At 42.3% G+C, this 20,760-nt stretch overlaps 1 protein-coding gene across 1 annotated transcript in view; it reads left to right on the plus strand.

Moving 5' to 3' along the window:
• Positions 1-20,760, plus strand: part of Nup93 (nucleoporin 93) — a 96,780-nt gene that overhangs the window by 64,066 nt on the left and 11,954 nt on the right. Inside the window, exons 5-11 of the mRNA XM_050144249.1 lie at positions 4,465-4,593; positions 11,150-11,224; positions 13,465-13,554; positions 14,763-14,902; positions 18,312-18,444; positions 19,115-19,272; positions 20,574-20,739. Coding sequence (XP_050000206.1) covers positions 4,465-4,593; positions 11,150-11,224; positions 13,465-13,554; positions 14,763-14,902; positions 18,312-18,444; positions 19,115-19,272; positions 20,574-20,739 — 891 coding nt within the window. The remainder of the gene's footprint in view (positions 1-4,464; positions 4,594-11,149; positions 11,225-13,464; positions 13,555-14,762; positions 14,903-18,311; positions 18,445-19,114; positions 19,273-20,573; positions 20,740-20,760) is intronic.

A 20,760-nucleotide genomic window follows, 5' to 3' on the forward strand; every position in this document is an offset into this window, starting at 1 on the left:
CTGTTGTACCTCTCTGCTAAGGGAATCAGATGAGGAACGCCTATTCTCTGTCTCAGTGTTTATTTAGCTCGGATGTCAAGTGAATGTGTTTGTGTATTATTTGTGTCATCTGAAAACCAAAAAGTAAGAAATGCTCCTACTCAGTGTGCTGTGTTAGAGCCCTCTCCAAAGCTGGTCATCCTCAACAGGCTCACAGGAGTCTTGCCTTCTCTAGTGTGCAAGAAATGTTCCAAAGGCGGCAAGTGACCAATAAGAAAATTCTAAATTTCATTAATTACATTGTTGGAGGCAGTACTTAGTCTTGGAAATAGGGAAATTTATTTGATTTATATTTGAAGACATTTAAAAATGTTCACACTTTTGAATTTCTCACCAAAATTGATTGTCCTGCTATAAAAGACCAATGAAATTAAATTAGGATTCTTGAATGCCTCCAAACCATATTAATCCATTTACCTTGAGAATGTGTTTCTCAAATTGGCAGTCTCTAAATATTGTGCCATACTGAGACTGAATGTGCAGCCAGCCAAAACATTTAGGTGACATGCCACAGCGCAAAATGTGTGCATATGTTTTTATGAGGGAGACATTCCAGTGTCGGGAGCCAGCCTGCGAGGACACCTCTGACTTGGCTGGACCCTAGAAGGTTGTTACTGAGCAAAAATCATTTTCAATAAAAAATGATTTAAAAAATCAGCAGCTTCTTGGCATTTTGGTGGCAGTTTTATATCTGAATAACTTGCCAATGCCCCACTGAAATACCAGGAAAACAGGCTAGAAAACCACAAATATGTCCTTGTTACTCCCTTTTGGTGCATCTCAGCGAGCCAAAATGACACTCTCAGAGCACATGCAGTGTTTCTAAAAGCTGCAACAGCTCAGTAATAAACAGATATGAAGCTGAAGCTATTGCGCCCTTCCTTTTAGTAAAATAGGTGAGGAGCTCCCAGCCTCTTCTTAATTCAGTCATCCAGTTTGATCCCTGCCTTCTTATCTTTACTGCGGTCTACAGGTAATGCTTTGCACACATAACAATAATAGTGATTCAAAATTAATTTGAATAGTTTCCTCCACTGCTTTGTTATTTTTTTTTTTTCCTGTGGTTGGTCTTGCCTTCCTTTTGATTTTCAGGTCTACATTCTCTTTCAGCTTACCCCATACTCTTTTCTGTCTACTTCCTACCTTGCCTCAGGCCCTCGCTACGCTTTTCTCTAGGTTTTTATTTTTCTGTTGATTTCTCTTTTGTTAACATTCTTTTTTTAAAATCTAGTTCAGTAGTTTGGACTTTGCTATAAACCCAGTCGGCCACTGGTGGACCGTGGGTGGCTAGCTATCCATCCCTAGTGGCGCACAGATTGGATCTTTCATTATCTCCGGTGTAATTAAGATAAGCTGGGGTGGTGTGGAAGAGAAGAGAATTTAATGTTGGGCCTTTGTTTTTATTTTATGCTTTCTATCACACCACCGATGAAGAGACTGACAGTGTTTAGGCTGCTGGCTGTTTGTAAATAAGTAGCCTGGCATCCTCCTTCAGACATGGGAGCACTTGAGTCCCTAGAGTGTCCAATTTTCAAAGCTGACCAGGATAGCTGAAGGGGTGGGAGTGGGTGTAGTTAATCCCCGCTGTTGTCACTTTAACCCTTACCTGATACTGGAATTCTGACCCCACTGTCCCCATCAACTGATCTGCCTCTATGGCTTTGCGTTGGTTATTAGCCAGAGACACATCTCCGAGAGAAACCTGCTGACGCTGAGTCCTTGGCTAGTGCCACAGCTTTGCCTCTGTCTTATTTGCTCTTGGAAACTCTTTATTCCACCTGCCCTGGTCCTCCTGCCACTTGTACCCTGTACTTTGCTGTGCTGGGAGAGTCTCAGGGTTAAAGAGGCAATTGGTGTGCCACTAAGAAGAACTTGAAAAATAGTATGACTTCCTTGTGTGTACATTCTAGAGGGTCACATTTAGTGATAGCTTCTTTCCCCATTTTGACTCCACCTTCCTGATTCATCACGTTTCTCTGTCAGAATGTAAACGGAGACTGGCTGCCCAGACCCAAATAATCACACAGAAACTATATTAATTACAATACTGTTTGGCCAATGACTCAGGTGTATTTCTAGCTAGCTCTTATATCTTAAATTAACCCATTTCTATTATTTTATATTTTACCATGAGGCTTGTGGTTTACTGGTAAGGTTCTGGCGTCCTTCTTCAGCAGCCACATGGTGTCTCTTTGACTCTGCTTACTCTCTCTGTTCAATTTCCCGCTTGGCTGCCAAACCATTGGCTAAAACAGCTTATTTGTCAACCAGTAAAAGGAACACATACAGAAGGAAATCCCACATCAGTCAGAATGTACAGCCACTATGTTTATGTTTACATGTATGTACAGGAGACAAAGGTTTTCCCTGTGTATATTTCAGCTCTGGCAAACTGGCTGGTCTACTCCATACCTGACACTCATGTTGTGTGATTCTCAGTACAAAGAACAAAGCGGGGGAAGACTGTTTAATGTTTATTTCTCCCATGTCTCCAGAGCACACTGTAGAAAGGGTACAGAATGTTCTGCCCTTCTTCCTAGTCATTTTCTGTTTGCATGTGTATTGTATCCGTTGTTCTTTTAGCCTACATTGTAACAAATAAACTCAGTACATTGTAGAAAGAGTATATTTAAGAGTATATTTATTTTTCTAATAGTTCTCCACAGTTTGTGTGCATAACTATTACCATTATAATTATCTACATTGCCTAAAATAAAACAGGCCTTACTAATATGCCCTCAATGCTCCTTAATTAGATGGCAGTCTCACTGTAGGTGAGATGACCTTTTGAAAAGTGGGCTTTAGCTGAGGGAAATGTGCCCTACCAGTTAAAGAGTTACAGGCTGAGAACAGCCTTACTTCTCTCTCTCTCTCTCTCTCTCTCTCTCTCTCTCTCTCTCTCTCTCTCTCTCTCTCTCTCTCTCNAGTGCCTTTGTTCAGGTAGCTTCCTGTCTTGTCTTGTCTCTGTCAGTTGACAGTAGTGTAGTCACCAGAATTTTTCTGATGTTGAATAGACTGTTAGGAAATCAATACCAGAAGGCTATTTTTTATTTTAGTGCTTTCTTCCTGTTGCAAAAAAAAATCAATGTTTTAAAATACATAAACAAATAAGGAGAATCTGTGGGTTTTTTTTTTTTGGTCTTTGTTAAAAAAAAAGGAACTACTGTAGTTTGTAATAGGTAGCTTAATTCCAAAAATCTAGTAAAGCACAGAAATGCTCATCATTACTAATCATTAGGAAAACAAATCTAAATAAGCTACTCTTATTAAAAATAATAACAGATAATAAGTGGTGGTGATATTTATAGAAATGGTAACCCTGATTCGCTATCAGTGGTGATGTACAGTATGTAGCCTCAGAAAAGTAAAGAGATCACTAATGTGATGCCAGCAATACTGCGTCTGAGTCTGTCCCCAAATTGAAGGCTGGGACTTGAGGAGATCTGTATACCTATGTGTTTGCCAGTGTTGTGCACAAGTGGAAAGAAATTTTGGCACATTCTTCAATATGATGGACCTAAGAACTGCTAAATAAACTAAGTTATTAATAAAAATACACAGTGTAGCCAGGCGATGGTGGCGCACGCCTTTAATCCCAGCACTCGGGAGGCAGAGGCAGGCGGATCTCTGTGAGTTCAAGACCAGCCTGGTCTACAAGAGCTAGTTCCAGGACAGGCTCCAAAGCCACANAAAAAACCAAAAAAAAAAAAAAAAAAAAAAAAGAAATACACAGTGTATGGTTCCACTTCTGTGCAGTAACTACAGTGACTGCTCTCAGGGACAAAGCGGCTGATGGTGGCCAGGGTCTGGGTAGAGAAAGGAATGGCCTGTTACTGGTGAACAGCTACAGAGCTTCAGTTTTGCATTAGATTATAAGGATGGAAGGTGATGGCCATTGCACCTGTACTTTATGCCACTGAACTGTCCGCTTAAAGAATGGTAAACCTCGAGTTGGAGATGGCTCAGTAGTTAAGAGCACTGGCTCTTCCAGAGGACTTGAGTTTGATTCCCAGCACCCACGTGGTGGCTCACAACCATCTGTAACTCAGCCCCAAGGATCCGATATCCCCTTCTGGCCTCCATGAGCACCGATTGTGCATGTGGTGTGCGGACATGCATGCAGGCAAAACAGCTATATATATAAAATAATAAAATAATTTTAAACAGCAAATCTTATGTATATTTTCTCACAATTTAATAAGTTTTAAAAAATGTCTCCAAATCAGTGAGATATGAAGTATGTTAGAAATAGTTGTTAGCAAAATTTTTAAATGATAAATTTTAAAATAGATTTGTTTTTTCTGGATCTGATTCTAGGAAAGTGGTTGATGGGTGGGGGCCCCTGTTCTGTAGTTCCACCTGGTTTTAAAGGGAACCAGTCCGCATTTCCTCACCGGGCCTGCACTCTCCGTCCCTCTCTGACAGACCTTTGGTATGGCTGAAGAGTATCATCGAGAGTCAATGCTGGTCGAGTGGGAACAAGTGAAACAAAGAATCCTGCACACACTGCTGGCATCAGGAGAGGACGCCCTTGACTTCACCCAAGAAAGTGAGGTAGGTTAAACCAGATAAACGTTAGTTAAAATATGGAGCCCCAGGGTTTGACTTAACACTGTTGATTAGTAGTTGTACTAAGTTGCAAATTTTCTTCTCTTTTAAAATTTTAATTTAAAGCTGGGCGGTGGTGGCATACACCTTTAATCCCAGCACTTGGGAGGCAGAGGTGGATTTCTGTGAGTTTGAGGCCAGCCTGGTCTAGAAGAGCTAGTTCCAGGACAGGAACCAGAAGCTACGGAGAAACCCTGTCTCGGAAAAAATAATAATAGAAATGTGGTTCCAAAATTAAAACACCCTATCTGCAGATACCCCTGTCCAGCCTCCCTAAGCCGTCACTGTTACTTCTTCCATACATGTTTCTAGTCTTGCTTTATACAAATGTACGTGTCTGACGTATAATTTAATTTTCTGTGCTTTACACAAAATTAGCTGTGTGCTCTCTTCTGCATCCTTCTTCGTCTCGCTGTGTGTTGGAGATCTTTCCTGCAAGGAACTTTGGGAGGGTGCATCTAGGCCTAACAGACCTGTCTGCCTTTGTGCCTGCCATGTGTTCACCATTGAGGAGGGGTGGAGCAAGCCTGGACCTGAGATCCTGAGTCATAGAGTCCAGTGAGGCCTTGTACGAGCTGTTTGACCCTCAGACAGACCCTCAGGGTCTGGTGAAGTAGCATTGTTGGCGCATATCCGGATGATAGAGAATCTGACTCACACTGGCTGTTTCGTCCTTACTACTTTTTTTCTTTTTTAAGTCCTGGCTAGCCTGGAACTCAGGTATCTGCCTGCCTTTGCCTTCTGCATGCTGGGATTAAAGGCATGTGCTGTGTTGTCTTTTCTAACCCAGTTTCAGAGTTGGGAATGTAGCTCATTTAGTATAACATGCGCAAAGCTCTGTTCAATCCACAGTACTAAGGAGGAGAAAGATTAGAAGAAGTTCACAGTTGAGGTCAGCCTATCTCTCTCCTTTTTAAATATCTAAAACTAATTTCAGGTAATTTAGAAGTAGATATTTCAAAATGTTTTAAGAGTAAGTGTTAATTTTACCAGTGCTTCGTGTTCAGCTTTTTTCCTTTTTCCTAGAACTTGTTTGATGAGTACTTAGCACTTTTTTTTGACAAGACTTCACTATGTAGCACCACCTGTCCTCCCAAGTACTGGATTAACAGGTATATGCCCCGCATCCAGTGCAGGTACCTACGCTCCTGCTGTAGAGAGAAGAGGTCGGACTCAGAGCTGTAACATGATGGCAAAACCTAGAACTGTTGCCTTCTGTGTCTTGGCTATACTGAAATGTGGGCCAAGGATTGGGTGGATTTCAGTCTGTGGGACCGGCAAGGTGACTTCTGATGCTTTGTACCTGCACATGCTCTTGATTTAAGGACTAGTCTTTCTAGTCAATTAGTCTCCAAATAAATAGCTGCTAATGTCTGATTATTTTGGGAAACCGTTCCTCAAGGACCCTGTCCTATATTTCTTAGACTCAGAGACTTCAGGTAGAAACGTCTTTGCAGAGAAAAGACTAACACTCCAGACCCGTGGCTAATCTAGGGTTTCCATTCACTTCTTTCTGAGACTGAGCAAATAATTAGAACAACGCCTGGTTTTATAAACTTTATTTTTAAAAATGGTGTTAATAGGTTGTGCTCTGTATAGGGATTTGAAAGTAATTATAGATTATAAATGAAATGTTCTTCCTTAATTGCTCTTCTCTCAAAAATAGACCAGTGTGTTCAGTGTTTGTTCGGTGGGCTCGGGCCCCTGAAGGGCGGCTCATGCTTGTGCTGTTCTCTGTCGGGAGCCTTGGTGGGGTGGTGATGCTGCTGGGGAAGGCGTTAGGTGTTACACACGGTCCACTCCATTTATCCAGAGAATTGCCGTTTTCCGGAAACTCATGGGAGGTTTTTGTTTCTTTGTTTTGATTTGAGATAGGATTAGGGTTTTAAAATATAGCCCTGACTAGTCTGGTATTCACTGTGTTGCCTGACCTCGTTCATGGTGATTCTTATGTCTCATTCTCCATAGTGTTAGAATTACAGGCCTGAGCTTACATCTGAATCTTTAGCTTTTGTTATCTTTAACTTTTTACTTAAAGTGTAAGGTTTATAAAGAAGCCGGGCGATGTTGGTGGCGCGCGCCTTTAATCCCAGCACTCTGGAGGCAGAGGCAGGCGGATCTCTGTGAGTTCGAGGCCAGCCTGGACTACAAGAGCTAGTTCCAGGACAGGAACCAAAAGCTATGGAGAAACCCTGTCTCAAAAATAAAAAATAAAAAAAAGGTTTATATAGAAAAGAATAAAAGTCTTAAGCATATGATTCAGTGGATTATTAAAAATGAAGTACCGAAACAACCCCAGCTCCTCAGCGTTAGCCTCCCACCTCTGCCACACTCCTAAAGGTCTCTGTGAACTTTGTATTACCTGAGCCACGAAATGTGCTTATTTGTAGCTTCTTTTGCATAGCTGTCTACTCATAAATGTTATTTGCAGTGGTAAGCCTTTCATTTTATGACTGAACTGTATCAGTAATTTTGTTTGCCCATTCTGATGTTGATAGATAGTGCTGATGATATTTGGATAGTTTCCAGTTTTTGGCTTTTATAAACAATACTATTATGAGCATTTCTTTATCTTTTGATAAGAATATATATTTGTATCTCTTTTGGGTACTCCTAAAAGGAAGTTGTTAGGTCAGAGTACATGTATATATTCTGCTTTGGTGCTAGAGTTGGGGTTCACTGGAAAAGCACTTTGGCTTGTACCTGGTCCTGGATTCAATCTCTGGCACACACACACACCCTCCCCGGAAAAAGAAAAGTTCAGCATTTTTATTGTTTTTATTTGTTTTGTTTTTTTGAGATAAAGTCTTACTCTATAGTCTAATCTGGCCCAAAACTCACTGTGTAGCCCCTGCTGGCCTCAAACCCACGGTGATCCTCTTGTCTTAGTCTCTGGGCAGGGGTTGGGATTAGGACATGAACCACCACATCTTGTGAAAGTTCAGCTTTAAAGATACTGCCCCTAAGTATCAACAGTATATCCTCCAATAGCAGTGGTAATTCCCTTTGTCTCGTATCTGTGTCACACATGGTTTTATCTTTAGCATTTAGTCATTCTTGTGGTATGTGTTTTCATAGACTCTTTGCATGCAATTTTCTTCAAAATGGTGGAAAAGTGCATTATCTCCACTTTGTTCTTCCTGTAGAGGAGACTATATAGTTTGAAGGACAGAGGACAGGCCTCAGAATTAAGGTTGAACCTGGTTTTCTATCTGAAATACCTTTTTTCTGTTGTAAGGATTGAGAGCAGGTACAAAGCTCAGTCCAGTGCCTGACATGGGGTGCATGCTCCAGGTCTGTACAATGTGTAACAGGAGGGGGTCTGCTTGTTGGGGTTTATGTCCTGCCCAGTTCCTTACAGCCAGCAAGCCCCAAAGAAAATCACACAGAGATCTCCATAAGTTATAAAACTGATTGGCCCATTAGCTCAGTCTTCTTATTAGCTCTTGTAGCTTGTATTAGCCCATTATTCTTATCTATGCTAGCCATGTGGCTCGGTACCTTTCAGCCGGACAGGTTACATCTTGCTTCTCGGTGGTCTGGGCTGGAATGGTAGGAATGGGCTTCCTCCTTCCCTTGACAGAATACAGACAGTTCTCCCACACCAACAGTGTGTGGTTCTGTCAGCACTGGGTAAACTGCACATTATTAGGGTCAGTTGAAGTATGTCTTGGTGGCTATAGCATTCTTTTCTGGACACCTTATTGTCAAGAATTGCAGAATTCAAAAAGTCATTAGAGGGGAGGCCTTGGATCATGTTGAGTTGACCTTATATTTGAAGGAAAATGTTCAGATTTGGATAATTTAATATAAAGCTGAGCCCGAGGCTTTCGGAGAAAATATTTTTTAAGGCAGAAATGAACTGAAATATGGTAGTCCCTAGAACGTTTGTTGTCCCTGGAGCCTTTCAATAACAGAAGAGCAAAAACATAATGTTAGTATCTATGCCTGGCAGATTTTAATAAAGGAAGTGACACTTTAATAGCATGCAGTTATTTGGAAAATTAATGTCCTTAGGATGTCATTGAAGAAAGAGATACAGCTTTTTAAAGGAAGGCAGGAATTGACGGATTGTTAACTTTTCAAGTATTTCCTGGGTAAAAATAATGTGCTTCACTGAGAGTCTCTTGCCTGTTCGCCCTGATGTGCATCCTGTGTCACAGTTCTTACATCTGTTCACATGACAAGATGGAGTTGACAGTGTGGGAATTCCTAGATGTAGCTTAGCCGACATTTAAAACTGTATTTTGGAGCCGGTGAGCGAGCTCAGTGGGTAAAAGCACTTGCCAGGCAAGCCTGCTGGCCTGAATTTGGTCCCCAGAGCCCATGTAAAGGTAGATGAGGAGAGTCGACCTATCTATGCATGCCTATTGTCTCCCTCTCTGTCTCTGAGACACTTTTTAAAAAGCAGTATTTAAAGGTGGATTTAACTTAGGTGGGTTGGATGTGTTGGCCGTGGGCAGTGGGCAGATCCCTGGATGAGGTGTCTGGAAAGTGACTCGGCAAGCAGCAGGCTCCCGCAGAAGCCGAGCTGAAGCTTCATTGCAGGTGAGGCGGCTGCTGCTCTTCACTTGGTACATAAAACTCAGCGAATATTGAGCAGCCACTAATTTTGATAAGAGACTTAAGACCTTATTTCAAATGTCAATCATATGGCTTTCCTCTATTTTAACATCTCTGAAATCACAATGCCTTATTTAGTGTAGTTTGGCAGCATTTTTTCTCTTTCCAACATAATAGTGGCATGTACGACATGTCTTAAATGAGTGACTGACAGTTTGAATTTGACAGCCTCACACTAAGTTGTATATTGTGCTGCCTGGCAGATTCCTAAGGGATGGGTTTAGTTCATATGTTGGGATTTGAGTAAGATTCCAAGCACAGAAAGTGCTCCACTACTCTTTGCAGAAATTGTTCGAATCTCTCTTCACCAGGTCCTTCATTTTACTGCTGTGATGTACCACAAAGAGCTCCTCTCCTGGTGGCTGTTCTTACCCTGCACAGACAGAACTCCTGTCAGTCTGTGTGCTTTTCTTAGGAATATTCTTTTCTTGCCATATCATTTTCTTGTCAGCTCTAAACTGTGTATTTGAGGTTCTACAATTTGGCTTTGCCTTATGTTTACTCACTAGAGTTGTTTTATGTCGGCCTGTGTTGTTTTTTTGGTGGCTGTGATAGCATGCTCAAGTATTCTGCTCAAGTTTCTGTTTGCTTGTTTTTTGTTTTTTCAAGACAGGGTTTCTCTGTGTAGCTTTACAGCCTGTTCTGGAACTCACTCTGTAGACCATGCTGGTCTCAAACCCACAGAGATCCGAGTGCTGGGATAAAGACGTGCGCCACCACCGCCCGGCTCTGCTTGTTTTATGCATACAGTTCTACACAGCGAAGTTGCATTTAGAGCTCTGCTGTGCTGGTCCTGGCTTTTGTTTGCTTTTTTGTTTTTGTTGCTGTTTTTTCCTAACAGTAGTGGCTTTTATTACCAAATATTGTAAATTGATTGGTTTGATTTCTCTTTGTGTTCATGAAGGTAAGACCATCTATATCTCCGTGTGTGGTATCACTGGATTTTTTCACCCTAGGCTTGTTTTGTGAAAGTGTTGTTACAGTATTTCCTTCTCCCTGTCTGGAGTGAACCCTCCTTGAGAAAGAGTTTTACACACCTTGGGTACACTTTTCACAGTCATGGGTGCTAATAGTTTGCAGCTCCCTTCCGTCACGTTCTTTTCTGTCCCAGAATGTCTGTTTTCTGAACGCTCTCTGCTCTGTGAAGCCCATTCCCAGTCTTGTGTGTAAGCGATGCCTGTTCTCTCCCTACATACCTCCAGACGCCTGGGGAGCCGCACTCTTCCCTGACCCAGTTAGTCTGGCTGCCTTGCCTTTCTGATCTCTGGTGTTCGCTGCCCCTGTTATCCACTTCTATATTGTGTCCTGTCCTGTCATACCCAGTGTGGCTTAGTATATTGACTACATTTTCCCAGTGCAGAGACCTGATTGGACGTAGGAAGTAGAGGGAGCATTCTCCCATCCTTATGCCAGCATCTATGTTCTTACACAGCCCTGCGTGTGGAATTCCAGTCGAATATTTGCCAGCCACTTCTATTCAGGAATCACAGTGCACACACCCTGTTGATGGATAATTGACTTTATATGTGGTAAAAATAATGGCTTGGCCAAGGGCAACTGAAGGAGAAATGCTTTTGAAAACAAGAGCATTAGGCAAAAGTCATTTAAATGGAAATTCAGAGGTGGCAATCAACTACTCTTTAAATGGATAATTTTTAAAAGTAGGGTTTTAGTACTGGAAACTGTTTCCTGAGGCTATGAAAGGATAGCTGAGCCCGTGTCCTTGTAGCAGAGCCTTGCTGCTGTTCTTCTTTCTTTTCCCTCATTCCCCACACTAGGTTCCCCCACTTAACAGTATGCAGACAAGGGTGAGTTTGTGGGGTTTATGCCTTGGGTGAGTACTATTCTTAACCAATCCTGGGTGTCTCTTTCTCTATAGCCAAGTTACATCAGTGATGTGGGTCCTCCTGGTCGAAGTTCTCTGGATAGCATTGAGATGGCCTATGCCCGGCAGGTGAGTATGGTTTTTAGGAAGAGATAATCCTGGAGAAATGTGTGATCCTCAGGAGAGTCAGAGGGAATAGTGACTTCACATGAAAGTCAGCCGTGAAAGCAAGTGGGCTTCTTGCTCACAGGGTTAGTTAATATTTTACCGTGAATGCCACTGTTCTCCATTTGGTTAAATAGGGTAATCAAATGACTCAGAGAATGCAGCGAAATTGAAATCTACCCTCTCTGCTGACCAGGTGTTTCTTTTTGCTCTGTTGGCAATAGCTTCCTTGAGTAACTATAATGCGTGGCAAATGGAATTCTGTATTAACTGAATTACTTGGCTGGCTAATGAATGATACGTTAAATTCTTATACCCTTGCTGAGTGGGATTTTCAAAATGCTTTCTACCTTAATAAGCACAGTGTGTTGATCCTGTTAGTGCTGCAGTGGAGATAAGGATGCTCCTGGTGTGTTGAGAACCATGCTCCTGGTTGCTGATCATGAGCTTGCATCAGTAAGCACGGATCAAGATGGTTCATGTGCAACTGTGTGTAGGACTTACCTGTGGTTGACTCTTGGAATAAAACAATGCGAGTCAAGCCTGTATTTCAAAGTAATTGTCACTTTCCTCCACAAAGTTCCAAGATGTTATGCCCTGCATCACTTAGCCGTGACCTTGAGAGGACACACTGATACATTCCCTACTCCCCTCCTGCCACCTTGGAACTGGGATTGGGTAAGACACAGATGACAGCCACATAAACGGAAGAAAGAACTATTAGACCCAATAGAGGACTCCCTCTTCAGTTACCAGTTAATTAATTAATGGATTCTACATTAACTGATTCATGTATCACTAGAAATCTTAGTTAACACTTTGTCGAGAGAGATATCCTAGCTATTTCTTTTGTGTAAATGTAGATTTGTTTTAAGTAAGAGTAAAAGCAGAGAATGTACTCCGCAGGTTGGGAGCAGAGTTCTTCATACAGTGCTGCTTCAAACTCCAGGCAGCTGATGCCTACGTCCATCCTCCTCCTTTCTCTGCTTTTTAGATCACTCTCCCTCTTCTTCCTACATTTGTTCCACACCCTTATCCTTTAAGTTTCCATTGGCTGGTTCCCTCCATTGCTATGGCCACCATCATCTCAGACCCAACAAAATTACAAATGAATGAAGAAACAATGTAGCTTCTTCATCTGAAAAGCTAAACTCTGTAGAACTTGACTGCTGCAGCACTTAGGATCCAATGCTAGCTGTCTGTTTATCTGGCTCTCCCACAGAAAGTGAATGCTTGTGTGCTGTGTCTAATACAGCCTTGGCTCTTGGACATGCTTATTGAGTGCCTAAGTACTACTTATGGTTAAATCTTTGTAACAACCCTGGAAGCTATATGATGTCAGCATCCTCCATTTAAAATAGAAGAAGTAAAGGTTCCATGGGTCCATGAATTGTTATTAGCTCAGTCCTCTGTAGAACAAGGACTTCAAATTGTAAAAGAAAACCTTACACACAGAAGTAGAACTTAGTTTGTAACCATGATTTTAATATTTTTAGATCAAATCTGAAGTAAAGTATTCTCTTAAACCTTAATAAACATTGCATCAAATCATAGTTGTGGGGTTTTTTTTTGTTTGTTTGCTTGGTTGTGTTTGTTTATTTGTTTTGAGAGAGATTTTACCTGAAGAGCAGAGATTATTTATTACTACATCTATTTATTTACTTATTTGTTGGTTTGTTGTGGGGGCAGTGGTCAGGACAACAAGTAGCAATCAGCGCTCCTTCTACTATGTAGGTAATTTCAGAGATTTAATTCAGCTTGTCCGGCCTGGAAGCAAACACTACTTGGCCTAGAGATGCTTTCTAGAAGTAGGTATTCCAGATGTGTAGCAGACACTGTTCTGACAAACCTACCCCAGTCCATGAACCCTGGCCCCATGACCATTCAGTCCTCTGACCTGAATTTTAGCAGACTTTGACATGGATTTTAGCCAGGCCATGGTTCCTCAGTCCCATCTTCATTTTTGGTCTTAAACTTTCTCCTTGAACTACCTTGGTCCCTTGTTTGATGGGTGTTTGTAAGACTGGGCTAGTGATTAGCTTTAAGGTGCTAGCCACAGCTGGAAATTTGGTCTTGTTAATGATTAGGTACTTTGGGGAAGGGAAGGGGAAAGTGGCTCTATTGGCCACTTGCCGGCTTCATAACGACTTCAGATCGTAAAAGGAAGTGAAATAGATCATGCCACTTGGTTCCTTTTATTTCAGATTTATATCTACAATGAGAAGATTGTGAGTGGACACCTTCAGCCCAACCTGGTGGACCTGTGTTCATCTGTCGCAGAGCTGGATGACAAGGTAGTGCCCAGCGCCAGCCTGGGTAGAAACACAAGTTCAGTGTTCATCTGGGGTCAGTAGCTTACTGACTTGGCTTCAGTATAGTAAGAAAGAATGTTTTATGAAATAACATTCTTTTTTCTAGTGTTTTATATATATTTGGAGTGATTGTTTTCATGGTGGCTTTTTAAAAATACATCGTCAAAAGGCCAGACTGGGATTAGCTAGTGGTGAGAGGTTCTCCTCAGGTCTCAGCCGAGGACACCGTTTGTGTGACCTCCTTGGACTTAACTCATCCTTTCCTTCTGGAATCCCTTCTCCCAATTTTTATTATGTCCACACTCTTAATTCCTGGCCTGCTTTCTCCTTTAGGAAGGGGCAGCAGTGATGGGTGGGTCAGAATCAAAAGGTGCGAGCAGAGGCTAAAAGAAGCCAAGGCTGCTACTGCAGCAGAAGCAGCTATACACTGATTTGTTTTTCAAAAAATGTGGGGTTTTTCCAGAAGTAAAATATAAGGCAATGTAAGTAGCTTTAAAGACAAAAGTGAGAACTCACTCCTCACGTCTGCCTGGTGTTTACAGCTCTCCCTTTTGAGGGCACCATAAGAACCAACTTCTCTCCACAGTGTTGCATTTCTCTGGTTCTCTCTTTAGCGTGCCGGAGACACATTGTGAAGGAGGATTTCACAGCCTGGGGAGAGGAGGCCCACTGGGTAGGGTGACACAAAGACAAGCCTCTTTCCTGGAGGCTCTTCTGAGGGAGGCTGTGACATTTATTCATAAGCCCAGATCGCCTCTGGGAAGACAAAACATTTATTATTTAGGTTAAACTCTTATTTTAAGCCTTAAAAACCTAAATAACCTTGTAAGAACTTGTGTTTAAACTCCTAGTGCTGGTTGATTAGAAGTGCACTCAGACACTCTTAAGGGACGACCTGCTGAGATTCAGCCCTTGCTACATTCATGTTCCTGCAGTGATGGAGCTGGTTCTGTCAGGCCTGGCATGGTAATTGATTTGAAGACCAACTCCAAGGAAGGAAGGGTTGCTCATCAGTGGTCATAGCTCAGGTGTTTGGCAAGGCAGAGGCCCATCTTCTGCACTGAGTTCAAGCCAGGATGGTCTCAGACAGAAAGCCTCAGTCCCTCCTCATTCTGCCTGCCATTGCAGTTATAGCCACATAACTTCTCCATCCTTACAGCTTTGTCACATGCAATCTCATTTACATGCAGAGCATTTCTGACATGTGGGCCATGGTCAAACAAATGACAGATGTGGTATTGACACCAGCAACTGATGCCCTGAAGAGCCGAAGCAGTGTAGAAGTGCGCATGGAGTTTGTCAGGCAGGCCTTGGGATACCTTGAGCAGAGGTAAGGCAGCTGTAAGTCGTGTGTGTGTGTGTGTGTGTGTGTGTGTGTGTGTGTGTGTGTGTGTGTGTGTCTGGGGCTGGTGCTATACCTAGAGTCCTGTAGACTGACTGGAGCTGAGTTAGTTCTGTTGTCAGAACACTTACCTACCAGGACTGTATCTGCAGCTGATAAAATCGTACATGGGAATGGTGGTAAAGGGGAGCACTGTCGACGTCTCTTTTATTTCTGTGCTTGTCATCATTTAATGTGAAGACATATTGCTTAGATAATGACTTGGGTCATAATATGGTTCCTCATTTGTTCCCCAGGTTCCTTCATTTCCTTACAGCATTTTAACTCACCCTTGCAATTTGAAACCTCAAGAAGACCTGCTCTAATTTTATCCTCCTGGCTCTACCCAGTTAATCATTGAGTCAGGGTTCTGCATAGCTGCTGAGGCCAGTGCTTTGTATCTGGGCTTGGTTGCTGAAGGGTTTGTGGTTGTATCCTCAAACCCTATGTCTGCTTCATTATTAGGGTGTGTGCCGTTAGCCCCTCTTTGTGGAACTCTGTGGAATCCTAGCAGGAATGGTCAGGACTGTGTAGCAGACTCTATTTTAGGGACAGGGCACTGGGCATCAGCCTACTGGCTTGAGAAGAGCTTTGTCAACAAAATAATACTTGGTTAGGACGTTCCTTGAGGAAATTCAGACTTGATGCTGCAGAGACTGGTCTTCATATCAAATACTATGCTAATTGCACCTTAGCTACATAAAATGAGTACCCTCTGATGTATACTCACTAACTTCCATTCCTTTGTTACAAGAAATCTGAAACTTAAAAAGGTTTTGGGTTCTGTGTTTTTAATTTCTGTAGATTATGTGTATGTGAAGGTTTTATAAAGTAATTCTTCAGACTTTAGCTAAACTTTTTTTTTCCACTTCAGTTTATACTTTTATTTGTGTGGTTGTTTTGCCTGCTTGTATGTCTGTATAGTGTCCATGAGGGCCAGGAGAGGGTGTTGAATAACTGGGACTGGAGTTGTGGTTGTGGGCTGTCATGTGAATCTGAAAGAGCAGCCAGTACTCTCAGCTGATAAGGCATCTCTCCAGCCCCTTTGGCTAAACCTTTGAGATGGAGGTTTGGTTGTATTGATCGTCAACCATAAGGAATCTAATGTAGCAACATTTATTCATTTTAGCTGGCAAACTATGAGGCATATTTTCTTACCCCATATAAAACTCTTAAGAAATTTTAAGAAAAAGAAATTTTTAAAATGCTTTTTCTGATAAACTTAATCTTTAAACTGGTGCTTCAGCCACCAGACTACATTCCTAAATATGTATCCCATTTTATTATTTGTTGCCATTAGTTTTTTTTAAATGTTTTTAATTTTTTTAGATGTATTTTATCGGTATGAGTGTTTTTCCTCCAAGTACATGCGTGAGCCATGTGTGTGCCTGGTGCCAGTGAGATCAGAAAAGGGAACTGGATCTCCTGGAATTGGGCTTACAGACGGTTGTAAGCCTCCTTGTAGGTACTGGGAATCGAACCCAGGTTCTCTTAACTGCTGAGCCATCTCTCCAGATCCTAATTTAATGATTCTTTTCTTTGCCCAGTCTCTAGCTCTTTGAAGCTCTTGCCTAGCTAGCAAAGCCTGTCTTCATCTTTGGAGCAGCATCTCTCTCTGGCAGCATTTTCTGAAAGCTTCCTTATCACCTGTTTGAATATCTGTACTCTGTGTTACAGTATTTCTGCAGATGCTATTCTGCTGACAGTATAACTGTTTCAAGTTACATAATCTACCAGATGGCAAAAGAGACTTAGTTCCAAATATGTTTTTTGATATAAGGCCAAAAATGTTGAAAATATAGGCTTGGCTTGTCCCTTCCATGTTCCAAAGCTTGCAGTGGGATGTATTTGTCTTGGTTCTCAAGGAGTTTGGGCTCTTTTGATTTAGGATCTTGCCAGCACATAAGTTGTCTTATTGCAAGTTGGAGGAGGTGGTAGTGGGCATCTGCTTGTCCTGGTTACTACAGGGAACTCAGTTCTCTCATCTTGTGCTTTTAAATGCGTGTAGTGGTGAGGAGAATGCATTGATTAATTACCTTACGCTTCTTTTCCACTGTAGAACAATGTACACTTCTATAGAGATTTAGGAAGATGCTGAGAAGAGCTGCAAGAAAGAGGGGAGATGCCATTCCTCACACCCAGAGGCTCCTGTTGCTTCGTTATAGTTTCCACCCTCTTTTGCCATGAGTATTTAGTTTAGTTTATTTTTCTACTTTTATGGTCCAGGTGTGTGTGTGTGTGTGTGTGTGTGTGTGTGTGTGTGTGTGTGTGTGTAATATGTAGCTTTGTTTATCTTTTGGTTTTTCAAGACAAGGTTTCTATATATTTTTGGAGCCTGTCCTGGAACTCCCTCTGTAGACCAGGGTGGCCTTGAACTCACAGAGATCCCCCTGTCTTGGCCTCCCCAAGTGCTGGGATTAAAGGCGTGTGCCACTACTGCCCGGCCTATAATAGTAGTTTTACATAGCTCCACTTCTAATTCTTTAACATCATTTTTGTTAGCTGCGTCAGATTCCACAATTTGTTCTCTGTAATTGGCCTTTAGGTTCATTCCTGAGTCTTAGGTACACGGCTAAAATGATGTAGGTAGCCATGATTTTTGTAGTGTATTTTTAAATGCTTCTGTGTTGCGGGAGGTCCTTCCGCCCCTCCAACCAATAGCTGCTGTGATACCAGCCCATTGGGGCGTGGTCTCTCTCCCTTTAAAAAAGCGGCTATTTCCTCTGCTCGCTCTCTTCACTTCCTGCTCCGCCGGAGACTAGACTCCCTTCCTGGTTGTGCAGATGGCTGTTGTCTGGGACGGTGATCTGTAAGTTTTCCCCTTTAAATAAATAACACCCTATTAATCATAACTCCAAACTGGTGTGGCCTTGTTCGTGACTTACGCCTTCACTTCTGGGAATAAACAAAATCATGTTCCTGTGTACATTTGGGTGTCAGGTAGGACATGTAGAGATGGGAAACACATACAAATGTCAATACTGGTCATCGAGGTAAAGGATGTGTTGCTATTCACTGGACTGTTTTGACTTCATGGAATTTATTTCAGATTCTTTAAAAATTTGTTGTTTTGTTGGTTTTTTTCTAGCAAACCCATTAGAACATGAGGGCTCCACCCTTAACGTATTTGAAGCCTCAGTTGTAGTCCCCTCAGAATACTTTGGGGTAGCCGTAGTATAAATCTGTACAGTAATAAGAATGGAATTTGCTTCTTTAAGCATGTACTGTTTGCTCTTCTGTATGAGACTTAAAATACAGGCCTTGACCATAGAGTTCATAGTTGAGCATTCTGGATGTGGACATAGATGTGTGAAATACATGTTGCCAACCCTCACCATTTTTCTTTAAAATTTTTCAGTTATAAAAATTATACCCTTGTGACTGTGTTTGGAAATCTGCATCAGGCCCAACTGGGCGGTGTGCCAGGGACTTATCAGCTGGTTCGAAGTTTCCTGAACATTAAACTGCCAGCTCCCTCCCCAGGACTTCAGGTACTAGAAGCATCTTATGGGTAAACAAATTCTGAAACTGTCAGTTATTCTCAGGTGTTCTCAGTTAAAAGAGGGTTCAGAGCCGGGCAGTGGGGACTCACGCCTTTAATACCAGTACTTGGGAGGCAGAGGCAGGCGGATCTCTGTGAGTTTGAGGTCAGCCTGGTCTACAGCGAGGTCCAGGACAGGCTCTAGAGCTACACAGAGAAACCCTGTCTTAAAAAAAAAAAAGGCGGGATGAGGGAGGATTCTGCTTGGTGAAGAGGCCAGGGATGAGCAGGTGGGGCTGTTTCCCAGGGACCCATTGAAAACTAGTCATGCAGGAATCCTGAGTAAAGGCAGGAAAGGGAAGCAGTTGAGCTCTAAGAAAGAACTCTTAGAAACTTACATGTGGGTATGAGAGACAAAGCAAGGGTTCTGTCAGAAAGCGTGGGTGTCGTGGATCAGATGGGCTCTGTTCGTTTCAGAGTAACTCCAGATACGTACTACATTGCTCTTCCAGATTTCTCTGGACAAATTAGTGTTTGCAAAATACAGGGAGTAGGATGCTGTCCGTGGCTCTTAACTCATGGGTTCTGGTGAGAATTAAGTGCTTTAGCTTATCATCAGCACATCAGAAAGAAAGTGGTTGATTAGCATTTATTTGACTGACTGGTTTTTTGTCGTTTAGGATGGAGAGGTAGAAGGCCATCCTGTCTGGGCGTTAATCTATTACTGCATGCGCTGTGGAGACCTGCTTGCTGCATCACAAGTTGTCAGTCGAGCCCAGCACCAGCTGGGGGAATTTAAAACCTGGTTCCAAGAGTACATGAATAGCAAAGATAGAAGGTACACTGCTATGCTCTGCCTGCAGGGTATATTCGGGAAGTTTCCTGTCCCTGGAGGACTGTGCCCTGGAGGACTGTGCTTAGGATGTACTCTTAAGTTAAGGTTGCTTTATAAAATAGAACATTTTAGCTGAGAGTGTTGGCATGTACTTATAATTCCAGTACTCAGGTTGAGTTCAAAGTCAGCCTAGACTACATTGTGACCCCTTATCTCAAAAACCAAAATTAATAAATAACTGAAATAAAATGAGCCTTTTTGTGTTATAGTCACTTTGTTGTGACTATATGTGACATAATATTCTTTGTTCAGTCCTTGTGGAATTATATGCTATACACTTCCTAACTCAAAAGTTAGAGCTAGAATTTGATCATCTTGAAATCAGCATATAGTGTTTGTTGAGGTTGTGAGGTGCTCTCCTGAACTAAGAAGCGGCTAAACAGCAGTTTTCTCGAGATTTTTCTTATGTAATTGACACACGTTCCATTCAAATCCAGTTTGTATTTATGCACAAGCATGGAAGAAATACAGTGCTCCAGTGGCACCTGTGGAAAGCAAATATTCAAGTGGTAATACTGCCGTATTAGAAGGTTGTCTCAACTCAGAAGCCTCTGGTTTGCTCATAGTTTAAAGTAGGATTAGGGCTGAAGATTAGCTCAGAAGGAGAGCATTTGCTGCAGAGTGTGCATAGAGCCTCATGTTTGGTCACCACATCCAGCTCAGCAGAAGATCCTGAGCCAAAGATTTTGGTGCAAGTAGCCCGTGTGAATAAGGGAATGTGGAGGCCAAGGGATGAAGACAGTGGTTGCTGTGCAAGCCCGAGTTTAATTCCCAGAACCCTTGTTAGGCATGGTAGCACATGCTTGTGATCCCAGCACTGGGAAGGCGAAGAAAGAAGGGTTAAAGATTTCTGGGACTCTGGCCAGTCATCGTAGACTAATTGGCAAGGTCCAGACCATTGAGAGATACTATATAAAAAGACACCACCTAAAGAATGGCATGAAAGGTTGACTCTGGCCTCTATAGTCTACTGTACACAAATGTGCATTCAGACATACATTTGACAACAGTCCAGTTAAGGGAAGAACCCACTCTGTCACTACTTGAGGGATGTTCGAGTGGAATAATGATCTCTGGCATTTCTGACCTTCCTCCGGAAGTCTTAGGACTGGAGAAAAGCTGATGAGCCAAAGAACATGGTGCTGGTAGTTACAAGTCAGGTCATTGATGGAGAGCTTCCTGTTACATGGATGCCTTTACTTGGCCTTTGAGGATGTTTGCTGAATCTGTGTCTCTGTCTTCAGATTGTCTCCAGCTACTGAAAACAAGCTCCGGCTTCACTACCGCAGAGCCCTCAGGAACAACACAGACCCCTATAAGCGTGCTGTGTACTGTATCATTGGCAGATGCGACATCACCGACAATCAGAGCGAAGTAGCAGACAAGACTGAGGACTACTTATGGTTAAAAGTACGCAAAGCTTCACTTGCT

This window comes from Alexandromys fortis, unplaced genomic scaffold (assembly GCF_014885135.2).
Source record: "Alexandromys fortis isolate MF-2015 unplaced genomic scaffold, M_Fortis_MF-2015_v1.1 scaffold_1, whole genome shotgun sequence".
In the NCBI taxonomy this organism is placed as follows: domain Eukaryota; kingdom Metazoa; phylum Chordata; class Mammalia; order Rodentia; family Cricetidae; genus Alexandromys; species Alexandromys fortis.